We start from the raw sequence: 24192 nt of genomic DNA on the forward strand, positions 1-24192 counted from the left end.
TGCCGCTGAAGCAGAAGCAGTGGGAGGGATAGTGGCTGACTCATTGATTAAAAAGCCAGGTTTTCAGCAGCCTCCTAAATTGAGATAGGGAGGGAGTGGATCTAAGATCGAGTGGAAGGGGATTCTAGGCTATCGCAGCTCCAACCACGAGGCTGTTGCCACCCCATTTAGATTTTTTAAATTTAGTATTTGTTCTGAAGGAGCCTACTGATCTTAAACTTCTTGATGGAGTGTACCATGAGAGGGCTTTCTTGAGGAACCAGGGTCCTGAATCATGAAGAGGCTTGTTAGTCAGGCAAAGGGTTTTAAATTTGATCCTGTTTTTGACTCTCAGCCAATGGAGATCCTTGAGAGCAGTGGAAACTGAATGGTGCCTAGATAAGCCCAGAAGGAGTCTGGCCGCCAAATTCTTGAGGACCTGCAACTTATTTTATTTAGATATTGAGATTGAAGGCTGATGTAAAGGCTGTTACAATAAACAATTTTAGATAATACCAGTGTGGAAATGACTTACTTCCTGACTGACAGGCAAAAAAAGTAAGATTTTTTTTATTATTCTCAGGGTGTTATATGAGGAGGAGACAACTGCGTTAATTTGGTTTCCCAAGAGTAAGTGGTCATCAATAATGGATGCAGGAAGGGGGCCCATCTTCCTAGGCCAACACGGGGCCGACCAAAGGTTAGGGTTATTGCCGAGTAAGATTACCTCAGTTTTTCCTGCATTAAGCTTGAGATGGTGTCTATTCATAGAACCATTGATTCCTTTCATGCAGTCATGTATGCGAGCACCAGTGTCATTGGCATCCTTGCAGGCTGATAATGCGATTTGCGTATCGTCCGCAAATGAGGTAAGGGAAAACCCAAGGATTCAACCAGGGGGGCTAGGTCCATGAAGTATAAATTAAAAAGAGATGGGATGAGAATATATAGAGTATATATAAAAGACATAGGGCCTCATTATGAGTTTGGTGGTGCGGGACAGCCCCCCTCCCGCACTGCCAAACTCATGTACAAACCGCCTGCCAGATTAGGAGTTTTCTCCTGTCTGGCTGGCTCTTCTTTGGCATTTCCAGGGAGCAATGGGAACGTCAAAGGCAGTACTTGCACGGCATGGACTGCTGCAGGGGAAACAGCGTTTACAACGCTGTCATTACATCGCAGTACTATTACAACATGTTGTTAGTCCGTGATACTTTTACATCGCACGTCATTAGAACGACTTGCTGTAGGGGGCGCTAAGGTTTTGGAAATTAATTCCAACACCTTCCCTACTGTTGAGCAAACTGGAGTAGGAATAGTAAATAATACTATTCCTAAGTCCAGCGCGCCCCCTACAGCAAGTCGTTCTAATGACTTGCTATGTAAATGTATTGCGTACTAACAATGCTGTAGTTGTAACGACCGCGTTGTAAAAGCACGAAATGTAATACATCACTTTGTAATGTGCTATATTCCTGCTGCAGTCCATGCCTTGCAGGTTCTGGTGTGCATGCACACTGGGGGGCACCTGTTGTGCCTCCTGTGTGCATCCACAAGGCGGGAGGTACAAGGGGGCCCTGTAGGGCCCCCTTTCTTTCCTCACTGCCACACTTCTCATGGTGGTTGTGAAATGAAAAGTGTGGTGCTGTGGCCCAAGGCGGCCTGATCGCAATGGTGGTAATGGGGCAGTCGGAAGACCGCCACCACTGCGTCCCAGCGAGTCTGGTGGTCCATGTACTGCCAGATTCATAATAAAGCCCTGATACTGCTGGTTATTGTCAGGTTCATAGCCTAACCATGGCTACTACAGTGTCTTATATTTTATCGTTTTGTATATTTGTAGAGATTCGTATCACTGTTTTTCCACACCAGCAAATTATGTATGTTCCTTTCAAAAAATGTGTGCTGCAGGGATGCAGCATCCACTGGTGCAGCAGGTGCAGTGGCACCAGGGTCCAGAGGGGCCCACTGAATCTTGCATTCAAACAGAAGCCCGGGGGGCCATTTCCTTCTGTACACTGGGGCTTATGACACACTATCTACGCCACTGGTGTACTCGTCTCTCAGCTGTGCCTTCTGGCCTGAATGGGCATAGGATCACTCAACCCATTCACACCCAAAAGAAGCCCAATGTATTACAGCCTTCTCATCTTTTCCCTGTGTAACATATAGCCATATCAGCTCAAGCCACAGCAAACATTTTTGCATTATAAATTTGAATCTCAACCTTTAGAATTAACCTCACAGTGCATAAGTCCCCATCATGCACATTATGAAACTTTAAAATTTTTGAAAAATGTATGTTTTTGTATAAATATAGAAATTGCCCGTGATATAGAAAGCAACGTACCTTGTACAGCTTGTTGCGCATTATTTCAATGTTCATTTCATCAAGGTCATTTTCTGAGAGGCAGTCTTGAAAAAAATTGGCTGTATGCAAAAACATGTAAACGTAAAATACATCAGTAAATGGAAAAAAGCTCTTCTGTGACCAGTACAGTGGTGGTCCTTCTTGGGAGCAATTGCATCACATACCTGGACCACATCAGTTAATGTTATGGAAAGACGCACTGCATTTACACAGTTCAAAATTCAAGTCTATACACGATTTGCTTATCAATGCATAATCATGCATGCAACTCCTGCAAATGACCAATGGATTAAGTTTAAAGAATTATGCTATTTATTGTTTTAGTTTATGTGTCCATAATGCGCTGAAAGGAACAATTAACGCTACAGAATCCGAAGATAGCACTACAAGCCATTGGTTTGTGTTTCCTATTGTGCCTCATACAAGAGTTATGTTGTATGCATTTGCAATATTTAAAGCCACAGGAGAGACCCATAATCACAGTTGAGACCTGCCTCCCATGCGGTCTAGTGGCTGCCAATCCCAGCATTCAATTGGAGCCGCACTCGTTCCGACGCGTAGCTCCTGATTCATTCAGGATGCGCTGTGAGTGAAAAGCCCCACACAGTGAACTCAGGTGAGTGCCCAAATTGGGTTGTGGCTAGTTTTGATCTGCCCTAGTCATGCACATAGATCTGTGATCTTGTGCTGCCTGGTTCCCTTCATTGGTTCAATTTCCCTCATCTTGATTTTGGTACATTGTTCATGCGTGCCGCTAATTATTGTAAGGGCACGCTCGAGGAAGATGAGTTACGACTCGCCTGCAGTGACCAGCTTGTCCCTGTTCTAGTGCTTCTTGTACCACGCACTCCCAGAGGGCTGGATTACATTACCACCCCACACCCATCCATCACTGGTGTCACAGAACATGTGACCCTGCTAATACAAGGGGCCGGGCGCACGTGCCCTGGGCCAGTTCTAGATACCCAGTCACTGTGTCTGTGTGATACTTATTAGTGTATGGGGGTCTAGGGCCCTGACACTTTACATTGGTGATGAACGGGTTGGACCCGTGCGTGCGTGGGGCAGCCTTGAAGGTTGGTGTGGGGAAAGTGTAGTCTATGTCATGGCTTCCCCCACCAACAAGCTGTAATAAGTAAGTGAGGAAGTTGGTGCCTGCCTGCGCACAATCCTGCAGTGGCAACCTGCTGTGAGCCTGTGCCAGCACCGAGCGTGGTGTCCCCGGAGACAAGGAGGGACATGCTGGCCAAGGTGCTACCTGTCGCGACCCCCGTGAGGCGCCGCGGATCAGGCGAAGTGCTTGCCGAACCAGCGGGTGTGAGGTGAGCCTGCCGGGTGGAGGAGGTGCAGCGGAGTTGTGGCACTTCCCTGTGGATCAAGCGGTGGAGTGCCAAGTTGGGGGGTGCATGGACCCCGAGTGTGGGAGATGATCGTGAGCCAACCCCGCATCTGAAGTGCTAGCTGCAAAAGAGAAGCAGGTGAGGTGACTGCAAGTGAGAGGAGTAAAGCGCTGTCCAGTAAGACACTAGAGAGCTCAGCATGAAAGGAGAAGTGCTCGGGTAGCCAAATCGCGGCACCCTGTCCGAGGGCGAGATAAGATTGAGCCAATGTCGACTCCGTGACAAGCTCTGGACTGCACTGGCTTTTTCCACCCGGTGTTTGTCCACCCCCCACCCGCCCCGAAAGAAAGAGCCATGAACCACGGTGCCATCAGGTGATTGGCCAGCACCTGATGGACTCACCTGTGGGGGAGGGAGGCCGTCCTCATGTGTATTGCCTGAAGGGAGGAGGAGGAGGAGACTGCCACCAGGGTATGCAGTGAAGCGAATCATCACCCCACAATAGAAGCAGCAGTTGTGATGCCAGTGAACAGGCAGTGGCTGTGCCATGCAAGTGGGAAGCGCGTCACAATAGGACTGCCCCCCCAAGAGACAACCTACAGCTATGCTTGGTGAAAAGGCAGACTCACCTTAGGGGAAGAATGCAGCAAGGTCCGTGTTGGTTGTGACGGTATGGCGATAGGCGCTCGTGTCCGCCGTGGCTGTCTACAGCCCCTCATCGGCAGAAACATGAGGAGGGCAGCATGGTCTGACCAGCGGGTGCACTGACTCCAGAGACTGCATGAGAGGCCCACAGCGTTAGGAAGCTGCCAGTCTTGAAATAAAGCGCCGCTGCCACCTAGTGGCCATTTGGCAGTACCGCACCAGCTGAAGAATGTAAAAGGCAACGCTTGACAGGGACACAGCGAAGACTGCCGGGGCTTACAAATAATGCAAAGGAAGAGGTAGCTCCCTGCAGTTTAATAGAAGCAAAAGTTGAAACACATACAGGGGCGCAGCAAGGCCCTGACAATCAACAGGGTGGAAGAGAGAGTGATTGGCAGTTTCCTGCACTGGAAGCAACTTGAGCATAGCAGTGTATATAGAGAGAAACTGTGCAGCTCAAGCAGCAAAAGAGACCCAAGTTGGCCACAGATGCCCCTGCCAAGAAAATCTGCGGGCCATATGAAGGCACTGTGGTGATGTCTAGTGGCCATTGGTGGACACTGCAGTAGTTAAGTACCCCTAGGGACAGAGGAAATGTCCTGCAGCGCGAAGAGGGATACTGGGGACCAGAACTGAAGAGGTAACAGCCCCAGGGGCATGAACTGTGAAGGGCAGAGGCTGTAAACCTCTGTACTGAAAAACTGTTGCTCCCCACGAGAAGTCCCGTGCTACACCACTTCAAGAGAAAGGATCGAGCACACAAGATGCCAGCGGAGGCTGCCCCTAAAGAAGACTGGGAACATGAAGCGCGGAGGGCCCAAAGTCAGAATTGCACTGAAGGTCGCACCAGAGAAGCTGACTGCATGAGCTGGATCCCTGCAAAGAGGAGGGCCCATGTCATTACAGGGTGTAATAGACCCTGCGAAGCCTGCCTGAGTGGAGGGTGAAGAGAGTGCCACGTCGGCGTAGCCTTGAGGTGCAAGGAGTGCGTCTTCAAGTGAAGAGGAGACCTGCAAGAGGTCAAAGAGGAGACCTGCGAGAGGGTGAAGAAGAGACCTGCGAGAGGTCAGAGAAGAGACCTGCGAGAGGATGGAGAAGATGACCTGTGAGAGGCTGGAGAAGATGATCTGTGAGAGGTCAGAGAAGATGACCTATGAGAGGTCAGAGAGGAAGACCTGTGAGAGGTCAGAGAAAAAGACCTGTGAGAGGTCAGAGAAGAGTACCTGTGAGATATCAGAAAGAAGATTTGCCTGAAGTCGAAGGAAGAAGACCTAGGAGAGGTCGTGAAATGAAGAAGGTCACGACGAGAGGTCTGGTCACTGGATGAGGAGAAAGCATCATCCTAGGGGTAGGACATGGCCACTGAGACCCCTGTGAAGTGCACTTCACATGTGGAGGCCTGGTCAGAAAAAGAAGAAGAGTAAAACAAAATGAGACTAGACTGCATTGGGAAATGAAAAAAGTGGAAAAAGAAGAAGTGTGGCACAAGGTCACAGCAGTCTGTGATAGAATCTGGCACACCGCAACGTACATAATATGACTGAGTGCAAGAACGTCTTAGGAGTTTTGGGCATCGTGAGTAAAGCACAGTACCTATGTAACACTCAGGTTAGTGAAGAATCCATGGCATCATGAGAGGCTAGCTGCCCAGAGGTCTTCGGTTACACCAAGCAAATCTGAAGCTTTCAGAAGAGAGCAAGCTGGACCATTTGTACCATCTACCTTTGGGGTCGCACGTGAGACTGGAGTGTGGTCCTGCTCTGACGTCCTGAGTGACCTCGGTTGTGGGATCTAGAAAAGGATCTGACCTATCCACACCAGACCGTGGCGATCCAGGGACAAGGGCTTCAGGGATCTCCAGTGAGAGCAGATCCCTGACACGAGAGCTGCATCTACAGCAGCTCCTCAGCAGGTCCCAGGAAGCATGAAGATCTCTTGTCGGAAGCTGGTTACCCCAAAGACTGTCCTGTCAATGCTGGTGCACCAGAGTCTGGGTGGCAGGAGTAACCCGATCTGGAAACAACTACCCTCAAGGCGGAGTGTGTGAATTGAAGTTGGGACTCCTAGTGATTCCCCCAGAGGCCTATATTATGGCGTTGAAGCGACACGGCAAAGTCCACACAGTCCAATGGAAGCCGAGTGAAGAGGACCTCAGGGGAATCCTGTGGGAGGGGAATCCTAGTATGAGAGGGGAAACCTAGTGAGAGAAGGATATTGGAAAATACTCCACCATCTTACAGCTGGAAGCACTGTGGCATCTGAGGAAGACTCGTAAACAATGGCCAGCATGTCATCCATCTTATCTTACGTATTTTGAAAATGTAACATCCACATACTTTACTATCGCTCCACATGCACCACCTCAGTAAACCAAGTATATAGACATTGGTTATAGACTTCCATTTATTGAGGACAGGAACTATGCCAATTAGAACTGGTGATCCTAGCTGCAATGGTATACTCATCCTTTCCTGAAAGCAGCCGAATAGACTCTGTGGAGTTTTCTGTTGTAGTTTTGTTATCTATCACAGGTTGGACTTGTTGTTTTATTTTTAATAAAGTTTGAGAGGGATGTAGTGACTGGCTGGTCACCGTTCCAGTGTTTCTTGTACCAGCCACTCCAGAGGGCTGGCTCACATTACCACCCCACACCCATCCATCACAGGTGTCACAGGACATGTGACCCTGCTTATAAAAGGGGCCGGGCGCACGTGCCCTGGCCAGTTCTAGATACCCAGTCAGTGTGTCTGTGTGATACTTATTAGTGTATGGGGATCTAGGGCACTGACACTTTACATGGCCCTGCTCCCCTTGCCATTCTGATCTCCAACTGAGCTAAAAAAAAAAGGCGAGGTTACTGTTGCCCTTATTCTATAGTGTTTTATACAAACAAGGGAACCCGAAAAATGGCTAAGGACCACGGGTATCAATTATATATGTAGAAAACAATGGTCCTGAGCAGACACTAAATTTTACATAAAATTAAATGTAGACCACAATGGGTTACTATACACATCCGATGTCCAGCCGGACAGGGGATTTTTATTTTTCAGATACTAAAGGATATGGTCAAGGATAATAAAAACACTACATTTATCGTGGGGCACAATCCTGCACCCTACAGCATGGGGAACGTGTGGGGGGAAAAAAGGAATAACAATGCAGACAGTTTAGGACAAACAACAGTTACAGGCAAAGACTGAGAGCCGTTGCAACTTGCAGGCATAAATGAAGTTGTAGCAAGTTTGACAAAATAGAGACCACAACGAGTAAGCATAATGGATATTTGTGGCACTATTTTTAAAAAGTCGACGTTTCGATCCCAAGCTCATTGATTAACGGGATCATCTTCAGGACTAAATTTATAACATTTGCCTGGTTTTTAACGCCCCAATTGAGGACATAGGGGTATCACATATGGCAGGTCAGAGTGGAAACTGACAATGAAGAACAGCGTTGTTGCTTTTGGTTTGGTCGCTTGCAGTTAAGGTTTCTATAAAACTTAGTGGGCGCTGGAGCGTGCTGCTCCTTGCCTGGATCGGCTGTTGGGTAGTTAGACTGTGGTGCAGATGGGCCACATTTCAATGCGCCAAGGTATTGCTTCAATATACTGGCACAGTGCCTGCCATTGAGCCGGTTACTACACAGCACATTGTTGCTGAGGACAGAGATCTCCATTGCTGTATCTCTCCACAGCTTGGACTGTAACATATCAGTATATTGAAGCAATACCTTGGCGCATTGAAATGTGGCCCATCTGCACCACAGTCTAACTACCCAACAGCCGATCCAGGCAAGGAGCAGCACGCTCCAGCGCCCACTAAGTTTTATAGAAACCTTAACTGCAAGCGACCAAACCAAAAGCAACAACGCTGTTCTTCATTGTCAGTTTCCACTCTGACCTGCCATATGTGATACCCCTATGTCCTCAATTGGGGCGTTAAAAACCAGGCAAATGTTATAAATTTAGTCCTGAAGATGATCCCGTTAATCAATGAGCTTGGGATCGAAACGTCGACTTTTTAAAAATAGTGCCACAAATATCCATTGTGCTTACTCGTTGTGGTCTCTATTTTGTCAAACTTGCTACAACTTCATTTATGCCTGCAAGTTGCAACGGCTCTCAGTCTTTGCCTGTAACTGTTGTTTGTCCTAAACTGTCTGCATTGTTATTCCTTTTTTCCCCACGCACGTTCCCCATGCTGTAGGGTGCAGGATTGTGCCCCACGATAAATGTAGTGTTTTTATTATCCTTGACCATATCCTTTAGTATCTGAAAAATAAAAATCCCCTGTCCGGCTTGACATCGGATGTGTATAGTAACCCATTGTGGTCTATATTTAATTTTATGTAAAATTTAGTGTCTGCTCAGGACCATTGTTTTCTACATATATACTTATTCTATAGTGGGCAGTGGCAGCTGGTCAATTTAGAAAGTGATGGGGTTATCACACGAAAGTATAAAACCAAACGATAGTCAGAACACATACAAACACTCACATACGCTCGCATACACACACACTGGCACAAGTTTGCAGAAAGGCACATAAACATAAGCATGCTCTCAATCATACACACGGCGTGAAACTTTACATGGGGTAGTCTTTATCATACAGTTTCCTCTGCACGTCGATTCCCAACTTTCACAAGCAAACAAGGTGCCAGAGCGAGGCTCACACCCTTATGCCCCATCAGAAGCTCTGATAGGAAGGAAAGCTGTCTTTTTTCCTATATCGTGGCTTCTGATGGGGCATAGGGCACAAGAGTGACAAGCCCCAATTCACCATTATCTGGCATGCTCAGTGGTGTAACAAAGACCCCCACAGTCCACGCAGTGTGGGGGGGCCCTAGCTCCAGGGGGCCCCTCCATGCACTTTCACGGGGGCCCCCTTAAGTTTTGTTACACCACTGGGCATGCTGCACTGTCTAACGCTAGTGCAGCATGTCAGAAATGTATTGAATCTGTGAAAGGACGGGCTGCAACAGCCCACGCCTGACACACGCGCAATACGTCCCAGGGGAGCCCTCTTCTGGTGCAAGGTGATATGGCATATTTTACATGTAAAAACATGATCAGTGAGATTATTTTGTTACATATAAAAGCTGTAATATTTTAACAAATGAGATGCAAGTGACCCGTGAATGTGGGGGTCGCCGCCCATTTGACGCCTATAGAGCAGCTGACCCTGATAGCCGACGCGCCTTTAATCAGTATTCATTACTATCCCTTACAATTACAATCTTGCACATTTGGAGATGTACATTTTCATCCTCAATTGGATTAGTAAGAACCCTCGGGCAGTGCTGCCTTTAGTTAACAGAGCGCGTGCGTGCCCTTAATCATCATGTTTCATTATTTCTTTCAGATTCATTCCAGGTTGGTTGGAGATCCCAATTAATACATTTTGTGAAATTCTCATACCTGCCAAACATGAACGTGCTTCTCCTTTAAGTCATATTCCACAATGGGTCCCCATCTGTGCAACCTTGATTATTTAAGTCTGCCTCATGCCATAAATAGACCAGGTTGTTCCGATTTGTTTCCTACATCCCTTTTAACCATTTCATCCTTGTTTCAATATCACTTATACCTTGAATGACAGCTTGTGGACCCCCTCCCTCCTCCCTGGTGACCAGCTGGGCTGGCCCAGCTCCTGGCATATAGGCTCCAGCGGTTTGTTCCATGGGAGTGTATTGACCACACTTTTACTGGTTCAATAGGAGGCTGATTTATCTGAGTCATTAGATTGGTGGCTAGCAGTAGCCCCTTTTTCTCTTTTTTTTCTCCTTCCCAGGTGCCTTGGCTTCCCTTCAGGTACCTAAAAACACGTACCCCATGTTTCTCTGTATTGATGTAAATCTATTCATTGTCAGGGTTAAATCTCATCTTCTTCCCCGTTAGGTACCAATCACCTTCCTTGTGTTCCCTTGTCCTGAAGATGACCTCAAGCCATTAAGGTCGAAACGCCATCGGCTTGTATCAGCCTAATTGGGATTGTTAATAATGCCATGATTTTTGCAAACACAATGTGCTGACCATGCACTTAGGGCCTTATTATGAGTTTGGTGGTCCGTGACCTGCCGTACCTGAGGTCCGACTGCTGCAAGCGGATTGGTATTGCAAAGACTGCGAATAAGTGGATATGCAATTTTTGCAAATTTTCAATTGGCTGCAAAAACTTACACTGTTTGTAAATGTTGGCTGGAAAAAGCATCAACACCTGTGCTGTCAGAACACTAGTACTTGAGAACCACTCCCGTGCCGGGCTGCAAGTATCCAACGGCTTGCCAACAGTGTGCGTGCTGATCACGGATGGTGGCCTGCCAAGGAGGAATTTCCAATGACATGTTTTAAAAGGCCTGTTGCTATGATTTGCAGTCACAATCCTACAGATGGGATGCAAAGCACTTAGGGTTGAAAAGAACCAATGTGTGATAATCTCAATAAAAATTGCAGCATCTATGCCAAAAAGCGAATCCGGTATGCAGCTCTGTGCAATGACTCTGTATCCCTTTGAAGTCGTGGAAAATCTGCCCTTGTGTCAGCCCACCTCAAGGCGCCCAACTCCACGTGCTGACGTTTACCACAGTTTTGTGAAACTGGGCAAAAAGCAGTTGATGAAATGTGAATAATGACTACACCTCCCCTCCAAAAATCAAGACATCTGTGTGTAGTACATGATAGTTGCCATCATTATAAGTGAACTCTAATTTACATTTTTTTAAACTAAAAAAAAACAGCTTAATAAAAAAAGTGTTGATTCCTCGTGAGTCACACATTTTGAAAAATGGTGTTAGGTAACCAGGAATAAAATACGAAACATATCTTTCATACCTAGGGGGGTGTCCACTAGAATTGCACTGTAGAGCTCTGCTGGAGTTTGTGCAATGTTCACTGCTTCCATCTGCTCAAAGCTCCCAAGAGGGTGGCACTTTGGGACCAGTTCAGATATTGGACGTTGGTGCAACGTCCCAGTGATCAGCAGAATGACGTTGTCAATCATGTAACTGTACCTGAAATGAAAGAAAAACGGCAACCTAAATACAAATTAAAATAGAAGGCTCAAATCCATTGATTAACAAGAGTTGCTGCCTTGTAGTATAGTTTTAGATTTGGAGAGGGCAGCTGGATCATTTATTCCATTGATCTGTTCAAAAATATCCATGATTTTTTTTAGATTTCCGGCAGCTCCACCCTGCTCCGAGGCCAGATTGAACATTGGACTATCCTGGAGTCAACACTAGAACCCCTCTCTTCTCTTGAGGTCATTAATTTACCCCATTTATTTCATTCAGTAAATCAGCTGTCACAACAACTTTACTTGGCAATCCACCTGAGATTAGCGAAACCTCTCCATGCTGCTATTATTATCATCACTTTCTTCCCCTCTCTTTCTGTCCCACGAAGCCTCAATGACACCTTTTCACCTGAAGCCACCGCCTGACCCAGATGATGTAGCCACTCACTGGCTAATTTCAAATCTTAACTTTCTTGACAAATGAGTTGAAAGTAAACTAGATTCAATCATTCACAGTGAATCGCTTTTTAGACGTTCACCATCATGACCTGTGCACCAATGATGATTCTTAACTCCGGGGTGACTTTTAAATTTGACCCTTCTGCAAGATCTTTCTCAAATTCGGATCACCCGTCTAGCCCTGATGTAGCTAAACTCATTCCTGGAGGCTCGTATTGCATCCATTATACTTTCACATTCCTAGTTGCCTTTCTCCGGACCACCTTAAAGAGTTTCCCAGGGTCCCTCTTTACTGCTGCTCACTTCCTGTTTACTTAACGTCGCCTTTGATAACAGTTGCAAAGCTAGCTGTTCCAAAACTAAACAGATGAAACAGAGGTAATTAATAAAATCTCCTCAACTTCAGGGGTCCTGCAGTTTCTCTAAATGCATGCAGGCCATCACCAACAGCATGGCTATTGTTTTATGAACTGGAACAAGGCCATTACTGAGATTCCGGTGGTGGGCCCAAGCATAGGAAACAGGAAGTTGAATCTTTTGCTAGCAGCACCAGATCAATGACCCAACCAATAAATAGCAGTAACAAGTCTTAGCCTTTGATGAGGCACTTTCTCTTGATCCCAAAACCTCAGTCATTAACCAGACACTTTTTTTTATCTAAGAATCACCACAGTGCAGATTTCTGTCTCTGGACTGTGGGCATAAATTAACATTTGTAATAGCGGTGTCTTGTCTGGATTATGCAAATGGTGGCTGGCTTGGCCTTCCAGCATATCTTTTTTTTGTTTGTTGCAGTTTTATTTAGCACGAACTCGACCCGAAGGTATTGGAGTGCTTTACATAAGCACCAGTATTACACAAGGACACATTCATGTTTTTTGGTAGGTGTAGGGAGATTAAGTGATTTGCCCAGAATCACAGGATGTTGAGCTGACCCCAAGACTCAAACCTGGTTTACCAGCTCCAAAGTCAGCAGCTCTGGCCATTAGGCCACACCCCAGCCCCATCTTGTTGCTTGACAGCTTAACTGCGAAAACAAATCTACTACTGCAGTCCCTGCACTCTCTGTCAGTGATTGGTAGTATCACAATCAAAATCCCTTTTGATATTCATAGGCAAAGTGGAGTTAGAGGAAAAACTCTTCGCAACAGTCACATCACATACCAACAGGTGCCAGTGGTAGCCAAAACCCGTTCTTTCATGGTTAGTGACTGATCAAGGCGAACGCCCAGGTTTTCAAAAGCCATTTTGGGAATTGCCGCTGAACCTAATTCAGAAGGCCACCAGTCAGGGGTCCAGAACTGTTGGGCCCTGCCAAACAGCATAATCAAGGTTTTGCTGGTATTCAACTGGAGACAGTTTTCTGTCATCCAGGCTGCAATGGCTTGCATCGCGGTTGCAAAATGTGATTTCGCATTATTAATATCCTTATCAAATGAGATTATGAGCTGTGTATCATCAGTATACAACAAGGGTCCTGTGCCTCCTGCAAACCCCCATTTATGGGACTACCACCGGAACAAAAAATATACCAATTGAAGAAGCGCTGCAAGGCCTTTTGGGGCATCCCCTTGAGGACAGTGAATATTAATAAAGTAGCTCCGGTCGCTTACTTTTGCAGCAGTGCTGCCTCACACAGTTTCTTTTTTCTTTTTTCTTCTTTTGCGGTTGCCCAGTCCTACCTGGGCACCCCGACTGGCCTCTTCATTGGAGTCAGAACAGGGAACCCACCTCCGGCTACCTCTGCCAGCTCCCCACCTGGTTGGCGTCCTCTTCTGCCATCATGGGAGCCAGCAGCTTGTTTGTCCGCTGCCTGCCCAATGTGGCCAGGGTATTCCGTGTGGGGTGGCCGCCCCACTCCCTTCAGACAAGGGCACAGGGAGTGACGGTGCTCCCCCTTGTTGGTCTATCGGCAGGGTCCTGGAGATAGGGTCCTCTGCCCCTTACCTCTCCTGCGTGGGTGGGATGCCACGTCGCTCTCCCCGTTCTTCGTGTTTCAGTGGCCTGAATTTGCGGTCCCGAGCTCCCTTAATCTTCGAATGGCCCCGGGGAGGAGAGGGCTCCTGGGGTCAACTGAAGATGTGTGGAGGGGGCCCCATGCATGCCCCCTCCGCGGGATAAATTAATAAATCTATTTTGCACCGACCCCCAGGCCCTGGCCTACGCCGGGGGTAATTTATTGAAATATGACAGAGCATCACATTCTGATTTTTTCCAAAAGGTGGGGGTCAAATGTCAGATCTTTCACAGGCCATAACTGGGGCCCGTTGTATGTCTTTCAATGATCTTGGTCTCATTTTACTCCTGGTGGGGAGCTATAGGACAGGAACAGTTTCAGCAGACCTCCTCACCTCCAAGGTTGTGAATTCTATGGAGAGCTGGTTTTACTTACTTCCTGCACCAGCTTTCTTCCTTTCCTTTGTCCTGTGTCACTGCAGACAAAACAGTAAACCATACTGACGTTACCTATGAGTGTCTACTAATATTATAAGGTCTATACCAGGTCACCACCTAACCTTGCAGAGTTTTCCCCGCACCAGGCTACAGATGTGCAGTTACCGGGCTGCACACGACAGTAGTCTCATAAGCGCAGTCCTCACACATGTGCATGTGTAAACAACCAAGTGCCCCTTACCTGTGCTGCATCACAGCGGCCTTATCATAAAAGGTGGACACTGGATGTAAATGTTCACAGTCCATGTACCATATGATTACCATGGACGAGACACAAGCAGTGAGACTCACCCACAGTAAATAGTCCAAAACTGGGTGATCAAAAAAGCTTGGTGCACTAAATAAGCCGAACCAAATTGCAACACCAGTTGACAAAAATGATGTCATTGTATTACTACTCCTGGACCATTCAACAGCTTTTGACACAGTACACCATGATATGTAACTTCTTATGCTAAAAAAAGTCACCATAGATGGCATCAGTCTCAACTGCATTTTCTGTTACCTAAACAACAGGTTCTACCTGATGTGCACACCCACTTTCCCAACTAATCCTCACTGCATAAAAAACACATAAGGACCTGTCATCTCACCCCTACTTTTTAACAAATACACAAAATCATTACTGACAGTAATCATCAGTTTCAATTTAATTTGCTACAACTATGCAGAAGACACACAGATAAATTCTCCAACTGGAGAACCCGAAGAATATAGGAACATCACAACTAAACTCCTGCCTCATATCCGTAGATCAATGGATGACGTGAAATCACGTCTAGCTAAATGCTTCAAGAAACTGAAAGAGACCTAAGGTGAATGGAAAAATTATGATCCTCTATCTTTCTGGCCATATGAACTGGGACCTGCACAAAAATAGCAAAATAAGTGAGAAATCTTGGATTCTTCTTTTGACTTTACACTTTCTATGAATACTCAAGTGGAGAGGATGTCTCAGTCAACTGTATATACAATGAAAACTCTTAGATGCATCTTTCTTCATCTTGGATTTCCTCAGAAAGTACAATCAACAACATCACTAAGCCTCTGCAAACTTGATTATGCTAATGGACTATATCACAAGGTTCCACTCTCAACAATTAGAAGTTATAGCTAATCCAAAATTGAGCAGCAAGACTGTGGGCCTGATTTAGATTTCGGCTGACAGGATGCTTCGCCACAATGGTGATGGATACCCCGTCCGCCGAAATATAAGTCCCATAATATTCTATGGGATTTATATTTCAGTGGACGAGATATCGGTCACCATTGTGATGGAGTTACCTGTCCGCCGAAATCTAAATCAGGCCCTATGTCTTAATGTAAATATATGAACGTGCATTTCCCTAATTCTAAATGCTCTACACTGGCTCCTGATTTCAAGTAGATCCTCTTTTAAGCTACTATGCATCACATACAGAGCAATTAACAGCAAAGGATCAAAATGCATGAAAAAAAAAAATCACCCAACCCAAGAACTTACTAATAATATACGCTTACAGGAAGAAACCCATTAGTGATACCACCTTGTCCTTTCAGTCACAAACCTATTAATCTCCCTACCTGCAAAGATCATAGCCGCTGAGAATCAATTAGAGTTTAGAAGAATTCTTTAGACCGGGCTATTTCTCACATGATCCGACAGAGAATGTACATGATCTCAAGTTCTGGCTTCTCCGCCTACAGACAGATCCCCCTCCAAAACTTGCTAAGATCAAGCAAGAACCAAAGCAGCTGAATGTCTTGACAAACAACCCACTACTAATTTTAGGGAGAATCACGTTCCCCTAAAAACATGCCATCCATACATCCATCTCAAAGTTATTCATAACAAGAAAAATCAATGCAAACAGAGATGGCCCAACCATCCAAATCTTACCAGATAGATTATAAGGACCAGCTATCCGGACATACCACATAACTCTGTTCCCTGTATTACAATAAGCCAAGTAACAACTCAATCAAATCTAAATAATCTCCAATATCTGTGTAACCAAAAATAGACAGAACATTTCAACAGCAAACAGCCAAACAAAACACCCAACATCTCAACAACATATATCACCTGCCCACATGTTAACCACCCTCATCCTTTCTTTCTACTCTATATACATCCTGAGACTGCACCCTGTCTCAAAAACCACTCTCGCAATACCCCAAATACACTCCACGAAAACTGACCTGGATTTTTTAGAAAGTGATTATTCTCTCTCTTTCTTTTCTACAGAATGATTCTTTTCTTACTCTCCATCCTCTGTATGCCTTAATGACTCTGAGCCTAGCCTACTCTGTGATATGCATATCCATCTTACGCTCTTCTACATTTCCACAACCTACCCATACCTCTCCTCACAAATCAACTCGCCTTCTGGGTAACCACTCCTTGCAATTTAACAATATCTCACCTTTTCTAGCAGGCCCACGTTTTCCAGTTTGATTTGCTACCTATCACAAACTCAAATGTGTAACCACTCCTTCTTATCTAATATTATCCAACCTCCTCAAGACTATCCTCTCATCTCATTTTCAACTTGCAGGAACTTTCATTATTAATTTCACCTAACTCCTGCTAATTTAATGTACAATATGAAACTGCAGAAAAAGCCTCTGATAATCTCCTAAAACCACAAGCTAACCCAGTAATAAACAATACACAACAATGATTGATAACCATAGGAATAACCACTAACTTTGTGTTACAGAGTAGAGTGCTGCTGACCATAAAGTGCTTCTGCACCTCTCCATGACAGTAAGCAATACATAAATCCAATTAGAATACATCCCTGAATCCAGGTAGAAGCCATGTTAGAATGGCCAAGGTGTAGGCAGATGATTGTCTTCAGAAGTTCTCCTGTGCTCAGAATGTGAGGGCCCCAGTGGCTCCTGTAGGGGGGCATTAGCAAGGTGCACACTCTTATACCAGTGACTTGAATAGAGGAGCAGGCTTTCATAAATAAGCAGCTTAGCCAATGTGCCATATGTACTAAATCCTGGCCACTGTAATCAAATGCCCACACGATCACCATTCTGCACAATCACCTTTCGTTTAACTACGTGCTTTCTTTTACATGGAAGTCTGAAGTACTGAAACACCAAGAGGCATTTTTACAACAGAATGGAGAAGCGTGGCGTTGAGCAAACATTGCTAACACCACACTTCTACATTCTGAAAACACAGGGATGCGCTGTATTCACAAGAATGCGGCTCACCCCTGAGTTGAGGCCCCTATCGCCACCACAACATCACTAAAAGTGACGTTATGGTGGCGATAGCGGCTTGTAAATATGCCCCCAAGTGTGAAAAGGTTGTTTCTTACGTACACCATAACCTGAAACCAATAATGATTTGTCTTTAAAGCTCCAATTATCTCTTTACAGTGCTCAAAATGCAGAGTCTGTAGGGTTGATATCGATTCACTTACATAAGACTAGCAACTCGTTCCCGTGCAGCGACCTTATTTTTTGCTGCACGTGACAGGAAAATGTAGTTTCTGATGCGATGTGGCAGCAGAATTGTTCTTTTTTTGATTACATTTAATTAGACTTGGAAACATTCCGAAGAGGGTTGTTCGGGGCATATCAACAACAACCGGCGATAATTATCTCTAAGCACACTTAGCGCTAGGATAATTATCGCCGGCTAGCGTGAATTTTTATCGCTGAGATAGCGTGCTATTAGCAACGCTTATCTCAATAGCGATAAAAATCCTCACGCTAACAGGCTAACGTGAGATTATCGCTGGAAACCCAGCGATAATCTCACGTTACCTTGTTGATAGGGACAGGCAAACTTAGCCATGATATCCTCCTTCCATAGGATATCATGGCTAAGTCAGAAAAATACCAGACGTAAAAAAGCAGCGTTAACCGCGGTTAGCGCTGCTTTTTTTGTCTCTAACAGGGTTAGCGACATTCTTGATAATAGGAGAAAAGTCGCTTAGCGACATTTCTCCTATTATTTTACTCTGGAACGCCCCCTTTGCATCTCATTAGAGATGCAAGGGGAAGCGTAGAGTAAAAGGGTGCTAACATGCAAATTTGCATGTTAGCACCCTGTTGTTGATAGGGCGCTAGTTTTATCTCTCCTTTTTTGGCTTTTAAAGCCAAAAAAGCAGAGATAAACCCCTTGTTGATATGCCCCTCTGTTCCTTAGCAGCCCGAGTTTAATCTGAAGTTCACAATGACAAGGTCAGCCTGCAATGGTAAAAGCTGCCGCTGGGGACGTAGTGTTGAATGTGCCAAGTGCCCACGACGCATGGCCCTTGACGTCAGCACCACTTCATGTTCGGCCTCAGCCAACGTGGAGGGAAAGGCTGATGTGTTGGGTTGCTGATGACACATAACTATCAGGGATATCACAAGACGAGAGAAGGCAGATTCTTTGTTTATAGCTAAACTAGTATCCATGTCCCGTGCCACCTCAGACCTCCAAATGAGGATTCACCAGATGGCTTCTCCGAGCAGGACCAGGAAGACAACATGGGAACCAATCCCACCACAAGAGATCTGCCAGTAACCAGCACCTACATGACCACCCTACTCTAAATACGATACATTTTACAAATTAAGACCAAAGGAAGCTATTATGCGGATTTGCTCATCGCTAATATCATGCAGAGCAGCAACCATACAGTTAGGGTTACATGCCCTTCTCTATCTCGAGCCCAATTTCTGTAATTGAAAAGATGTCTGCCTAATGCAACAACGGTGCTCCCCTTTCTGTGTCTGCCCTTCCAAACCCAACTATCTGTATCCGAGTGCACCCACCTCCAGCCACCCGCAGAAAGCCACTCACGTGATGAAGTTCAGAAAGGTAGCGAGCGGTTCAAAGGCATGGTTTCGGAAGTAATGAAATTCTGTCAGTAGTTTCTCCTTCAGTTTGTCATCAATAGTTGACACAGTCAACGGGCCGGTCTCATCGGACAGGAAGCTGCCATAGTCAGTGGACTGCAGGTGTAATTTCAAATCTGAAATGCAATTAAAAACATCAAAGTGATACCAATGTGAGGATTTACAGAATGCAAAGAGAACATACCCCTAAATTTCCAAACAGACATTGGCCATCAAAGTTGCTTTATAGTACAGCAAAGGGGACTACTCCATAGGGTGGCAGAAGTGACATCATGCACCCTTTGACCCTCAGTGACGATCACACACTTGAGCTCTTTAGTGCCGGAATAGCCTCCTATTGGTGCTCACTTGCTAAGCAAAGGGCAATGAGAGACATCAGCAGAAACTAAACAGAACTCCTGAGCCTTGTCAAATGTTTGTGCTTGCTACTGCCTTCGTGATTCCAGAGATCTGGGGTAGTAAGCGCAGTGCCAGGATTAGCAAAATGCAAACTAAGGCTAGTAGCTGTTACCTTTATCTACCCCTATTTGACCCTCCATGAGTCCACTTCTATATGATGTGCTACTTCAGTCCCATGTAGACGTGACTCACAATTTCTGTCACCAGGATCCCACTCCACGCAGCAATTAAGTGTAGTTCCCTTCGCACAACACATCTGCCATGTTGTGAAGTCCAGAATGACTAGGTAGAATATCTACTATTTCAGACTAGGTACCCAAGAAAAATAGAACCAGGTGTAACAGATTACTTAAAAATGTATCCTAGGTAGAGCCTAGCATCCTGGATAGGTGGTGACCTGACACTCTCAAGTGGCCTGTGGTTACAATACAAGGTTTTACACAGCCCTCAAACAAATAAGTATGTTTCTGGGTCCTTATAGATTGAAAATGTTGATTCTCTCTGGGAGCAAACTTTATTTTACTCCATCTTGTTGAACTTGAGCCAAGCAATGAGGTGGATACAAGACAAGAGCTGTTGTACAATTACTCATATTCACTTATTTTGTTCATTCGATCACACTCATTCGCTAATTAAATACTTTCAATATCATGACACAACGAATGAAACTATGCTTGATATTGTGGAACAGGGCTGGTATTGGGATAACTACATGTCTCTTGGTGTTAAAAGATATCGTGGTGCAATATGAGATAGTTCTTGATTCTTACTTAAAGCTTTGTTTTGCATTCACATGACGTGTCGACGTACCCTTCTGGCAATAGATGCAACCTTTAAAATAGCTGTGGATACATTTGAGGACTGAGATTGTGCCCAGCCCCGGGACACTGCAGTTTGCTATGGCTTGGCGGGAACACTGCTCCGGCCAAGCCATTGCAAACACGAAGCGGAGCAGAATTGCTTTTGGGCAGAGGGAGATGCATGTTTGTAGCTCCCTCTGACCACAAGCAATGATGGCCCCGCTCCCCCCACAGTCCCTTCCAGCTTCCCGCCTCCTGTGGGAGCCGGCATTGCCTTTGGACAGAGGGAGCTGCAAACATGCAGCTCTCAGTGTCCAAAAGCAATTCTGCTCCGCTTCGTGGAAGGGAGAGCATTTTTAATGCTCTCACTTTCATTAAGCAGAGCACTGTTTGCTATGGCTTGGCAGGAACAGTGCTTTCACCAAGCCATAGCAAACTGCACCCCAGGACTTTGGGCTCCTGGAGGGGTGCCACGTGGACCCCCTCCTTTCATCACCTTTGCTCCGGGGAAAGTGTGGTCCCTGGAGCTGCGAGGGGCCGCGTGTCCCCGCATTTTATTTCTCTTCAGCCCCTGCATCGGACCCCCTTAGTGCTTTCATTTGTGTCCCAGGGACCTGGCGGTCCCCGGGGCAATGGGGGGGGGGCTGCATGGCCCCCGCATTTGACTCTATTAGCCCCGGGGAGGTAGCGGTCCCTGGGGCTGCAGGGAACTCACGCCGCCCCCATCATTTTTTTTTAATTGCCACCGGGACACGATCGCGTGGCCCCCCGCATTTTATTTCTCTTCAGCCCCCGCAACAGACCCCTTTAGTGATTTCATTTGTACCCCGGAACAATGGTGGTCCCCGGGGCAGCTGGGGGGCGACGTGGCCCCTGCATTTTATTTCTCTTCAGCCCTGCAACGGACCCCTTTAGTTATTTCATTTGTGCCACGGGGATGTGGCGGTCCCCGGGGCAGCAGGGGGGCCACACGGCCCCGGCATTTTATTTCTCTTTAGCCCCAGGGAGGTGGCGGTCCCCAGGGCAGTGGAGGGCCCACGTGGCCCCTTATCATTATTTTTAATTGCCTCTGGGACCCGGCCCACCCAGGGGCCTAATTAAATGAAGTGCAGGAACCCGATGAGGTGGCCATGCCTTGGGGATGGAGTCCACGGGGCAATCTCTGCCCAGGGAGAGAGGCCGTGCTAGCCCCCCTCCCATGTAAAAAAAATTATATATTTAAAGGTCTGGCTCCCGGGAATGGGGTTCCTGTGGCTGAAATCGGCCTCAGTAGGGGGGGGCCACATGGCTCTCCTCCCAATTATTTTAAAAAAAAAAGTAAATAAATGGGCATACTCCAGGAGATGGGGTCCCCAGTGCCAAAAAAGGCCCGGGAGGGGGCCCCTCAGCCCCCCTCCATTTCAAATTTAACCAAAAAAGTTAAATATCGTCCGGGCCCAGGGAGATGGGGTCCCCTAGGCCAGAATCGGTCTGGGAGGGGGCTCCCGTTTTTTAAATAAAAATAATTTCACAAAGGATCAGGCCCTGGGGGATGGGGCCCCCGGAGCTCAGAAGGGTGATGAGAAGGGGGGCCACGCGCCCCCCCTTCCTGAAAAGGAAAAAATGAACAAAAGAACCCCGCAACTCGTGGAAGGCCCTGCCCCCTTTCTCCACAACTCTGCAAATGTGCCTCCTGGCGCGCTTCTGGTTGGAGGATGAAGTTCCCTTGTCTGCTGAGGGTCCTTAAGGGCCAAGAAGACCTCCTGTTCCCTCCAGTAAGCCCCACTCAGTGGGATTGCTGAGAGGTGATCAGAGGCCACACTCCTTTCTCCACCACTCTGCAAATGTGCCTCTCAGTGCACTGCTGGGTGGGGGGTGATGCCTCCTTGCCTCCTGAGGGCCTCAGGACTAAAGTGGACTTCTTCTCTTGAGGAACAGTGGCCAGAAGGCGCGATTGCAGAGTGGTGGAGAAAGGGGGCGTGGCCTCTGATGACCTCTCAGCAATCCAGCTGTGTGGGTCTTACTGGAAGTAACAGCAAGGCTAGTTGGCCCCCAAGGACCTTCAAGAGCCGACAGGACTTCCTCCCCTAACTAGTCGTGTGCCAGGTGGCACGTTTGCAGAGTGGTGGAGAAAGGGGGTGTGGCCACCAAAAACCTCTCAGTAAACCCACTATGTTGGACTTGCTGGCGGTAACAGGTGGGGTTGTTGGCCCCCAAGGACCCTCAATAGCCAAGGGGACTTCATCCCCCTACTAGTAGGCGCGTTTGTAGGGTGGTGGAAAAAGGTGACATGGCCTCCTACGATGTCTCAGCAATCTCTGTATGTGGGGCTTACTGGAGGTAACAGAAGAGATATTTGGGCCCCAAGCAACTCCCAAGGGTCAGTTTTCCACAGGTTAAGAATTACTAACCTACCTAGTTTTATGTCAAAGTCTTCCTAGAGCAGTGTTCGTAACACTTTTATTTATTATCTGGAATGCATGAATCTTAGTTTCAATGGATCCTAATTAAGCGGGATTCTTGTTCCCCTCTCGTCGTGCATCTGGGAGAGATCTGTCCTTGTTCCTCCTCCTAAGTCTACTGTCCATGTCCCTGGTGATCCAAAAAAAGCATTTTCTTTTTTAAATCGGCCGAATTTGCGCTGGGTGCGCAAATCCGGCCGAAAAAACAAAAATAAAGAAGCGTGTGCTCCCGTGCTTCATTTTCTATAAGCCCCCGGGTGGGCAAGGTCCCGGGGGCAATGTTTATAATGTATGCGGGCGTGTGGAGACCCCTGCAACCCCGGCGACCGCCACCTCCCCGGGGCTTTTTTATTAAAATGCATGGGGGGCTCCTCCCCCCCAAACTGCCCCGGGGCATCAGTAATTAAAAGAGGGAGGCCTCACGAGCCCCCAAACCGCAGGGACCGCCACCTCCCCAGGGCATTTCATATTTTAGGGAGGGGGGCCTCGCGGGCCCCCAATACCCGGGGACCACCACCTCCCCAGGGCTACTTTGAATATTGAAGTGTGGGGGTGCTCGAGCCCCTCTACACAGCCCTGGGGACCACCACCTCCCTGGGGCACAATTCATTAAAATGCGGGGGTTCGTGGTGGACCCCAGGACCACCACCTCCCCGGGGCTTAAATCAGTTGGGAGTGGGGCCACATGGTCCCCCTCCTCGAGCCCTCGATGGCCCTGGGGACCGCCACCCCCCAGGGCCGGCTCCTGCAATGTCCCGGTGTGCCCACCCTGGGACATTGCTGTTTGCTATGGCAGGGCGGGAGCAAAGCTCCCGCCCTGATATAGCAAACACTGCTTTGCTTCTTTTCCAAGAAGCAAAGCAGAATTGCTTTTGGCCAAATGGAGCTGCATGTCAGCAGCTCCCCTTGCCTAAAAGCAATGCCGGCTCCCAAAGGAGGCCGGGGCCGACAGGGGCTGTGGGGGTATTGGGGCTCCCCCCACGGTCCCCATCAAAGAGGCCAGGCACTGGGGGATGGGGTCCCTGGGGCCAGAAGTGGCCCAGGTGAGGGGGGCCACACGGCCCCCCTCCCCTGAATTATTTTTTTTTTAAAAAAGAGGCCAAGCCCCCAGGGATAAGGTCCCCGGGCCAATAGTGGCCCAGGGAAGTGAGGCCACGGGGTCCCCTTCCCATTTTTTTCTTTGACAATAAGGCCAGGCCCTGGGGATGGGGTCCCTGGGGCCATAATTGGCCTCAGGAGGGGGGCCACGTGGCCCCTTCTCCCAAAAAGCTCCAGGCTAGCCAGGCCCTGGGGGATGGGGTCCCCGGGGCCAGAAGTGGCCCAGGGAAGGGGGGGGGCCACGTGGCCTATTTCCTGTTTTTTTTTAAACAGATAAAATGTTGAGGCCCTGGGGGGTGGAGTCCACAGGGCCCAAAAATAATTAAGGGAAGGGGG

General features: G+C 47.2%; 1 protein-coding gene across 1 annotated transcript in view; it reads right to left on the minus strand.

The window, feature by feature from the left end:
• The window catches only part of LOC146831101 (V-type proton ATPase subunit d 2), a 60330-nt gene that overhangs the window by 11709 nt on the left and 24429 nt on the right, over positions 1–24192 (minus strand). Inside the window, exons 2-4 of the mRNA XM_085605337.1 lie at positions 19063–19234; positions 11171–11349; positions 2330–2409 (exon numbers count right to left, since the gene is read on the minus strand). Of these exons, the coding sequence (XP_085461463.1) occupies positions 2330–2409; positions 11171–11349; positions 19063–19234 (431 nt within the window). The remainder of the gene's footprint in view (positions 1–2329; positions 2410–11170; positions 11350–19062; positions 19235–24192) is intronic.

This window comes from Triturus cristatus, chromosome 5_1 (genome assembly GCF_964204655.1).
Source record: "Triturus cristatus chromosome 5_1, aTriCri1.1, whole genome shotgun sequence".
Lineage (NCBI taxonomy): Eukaryota > Metazoa > Chordata > Amphibia > Caudata > Salamandridae > Triturus > Triturus cristatus.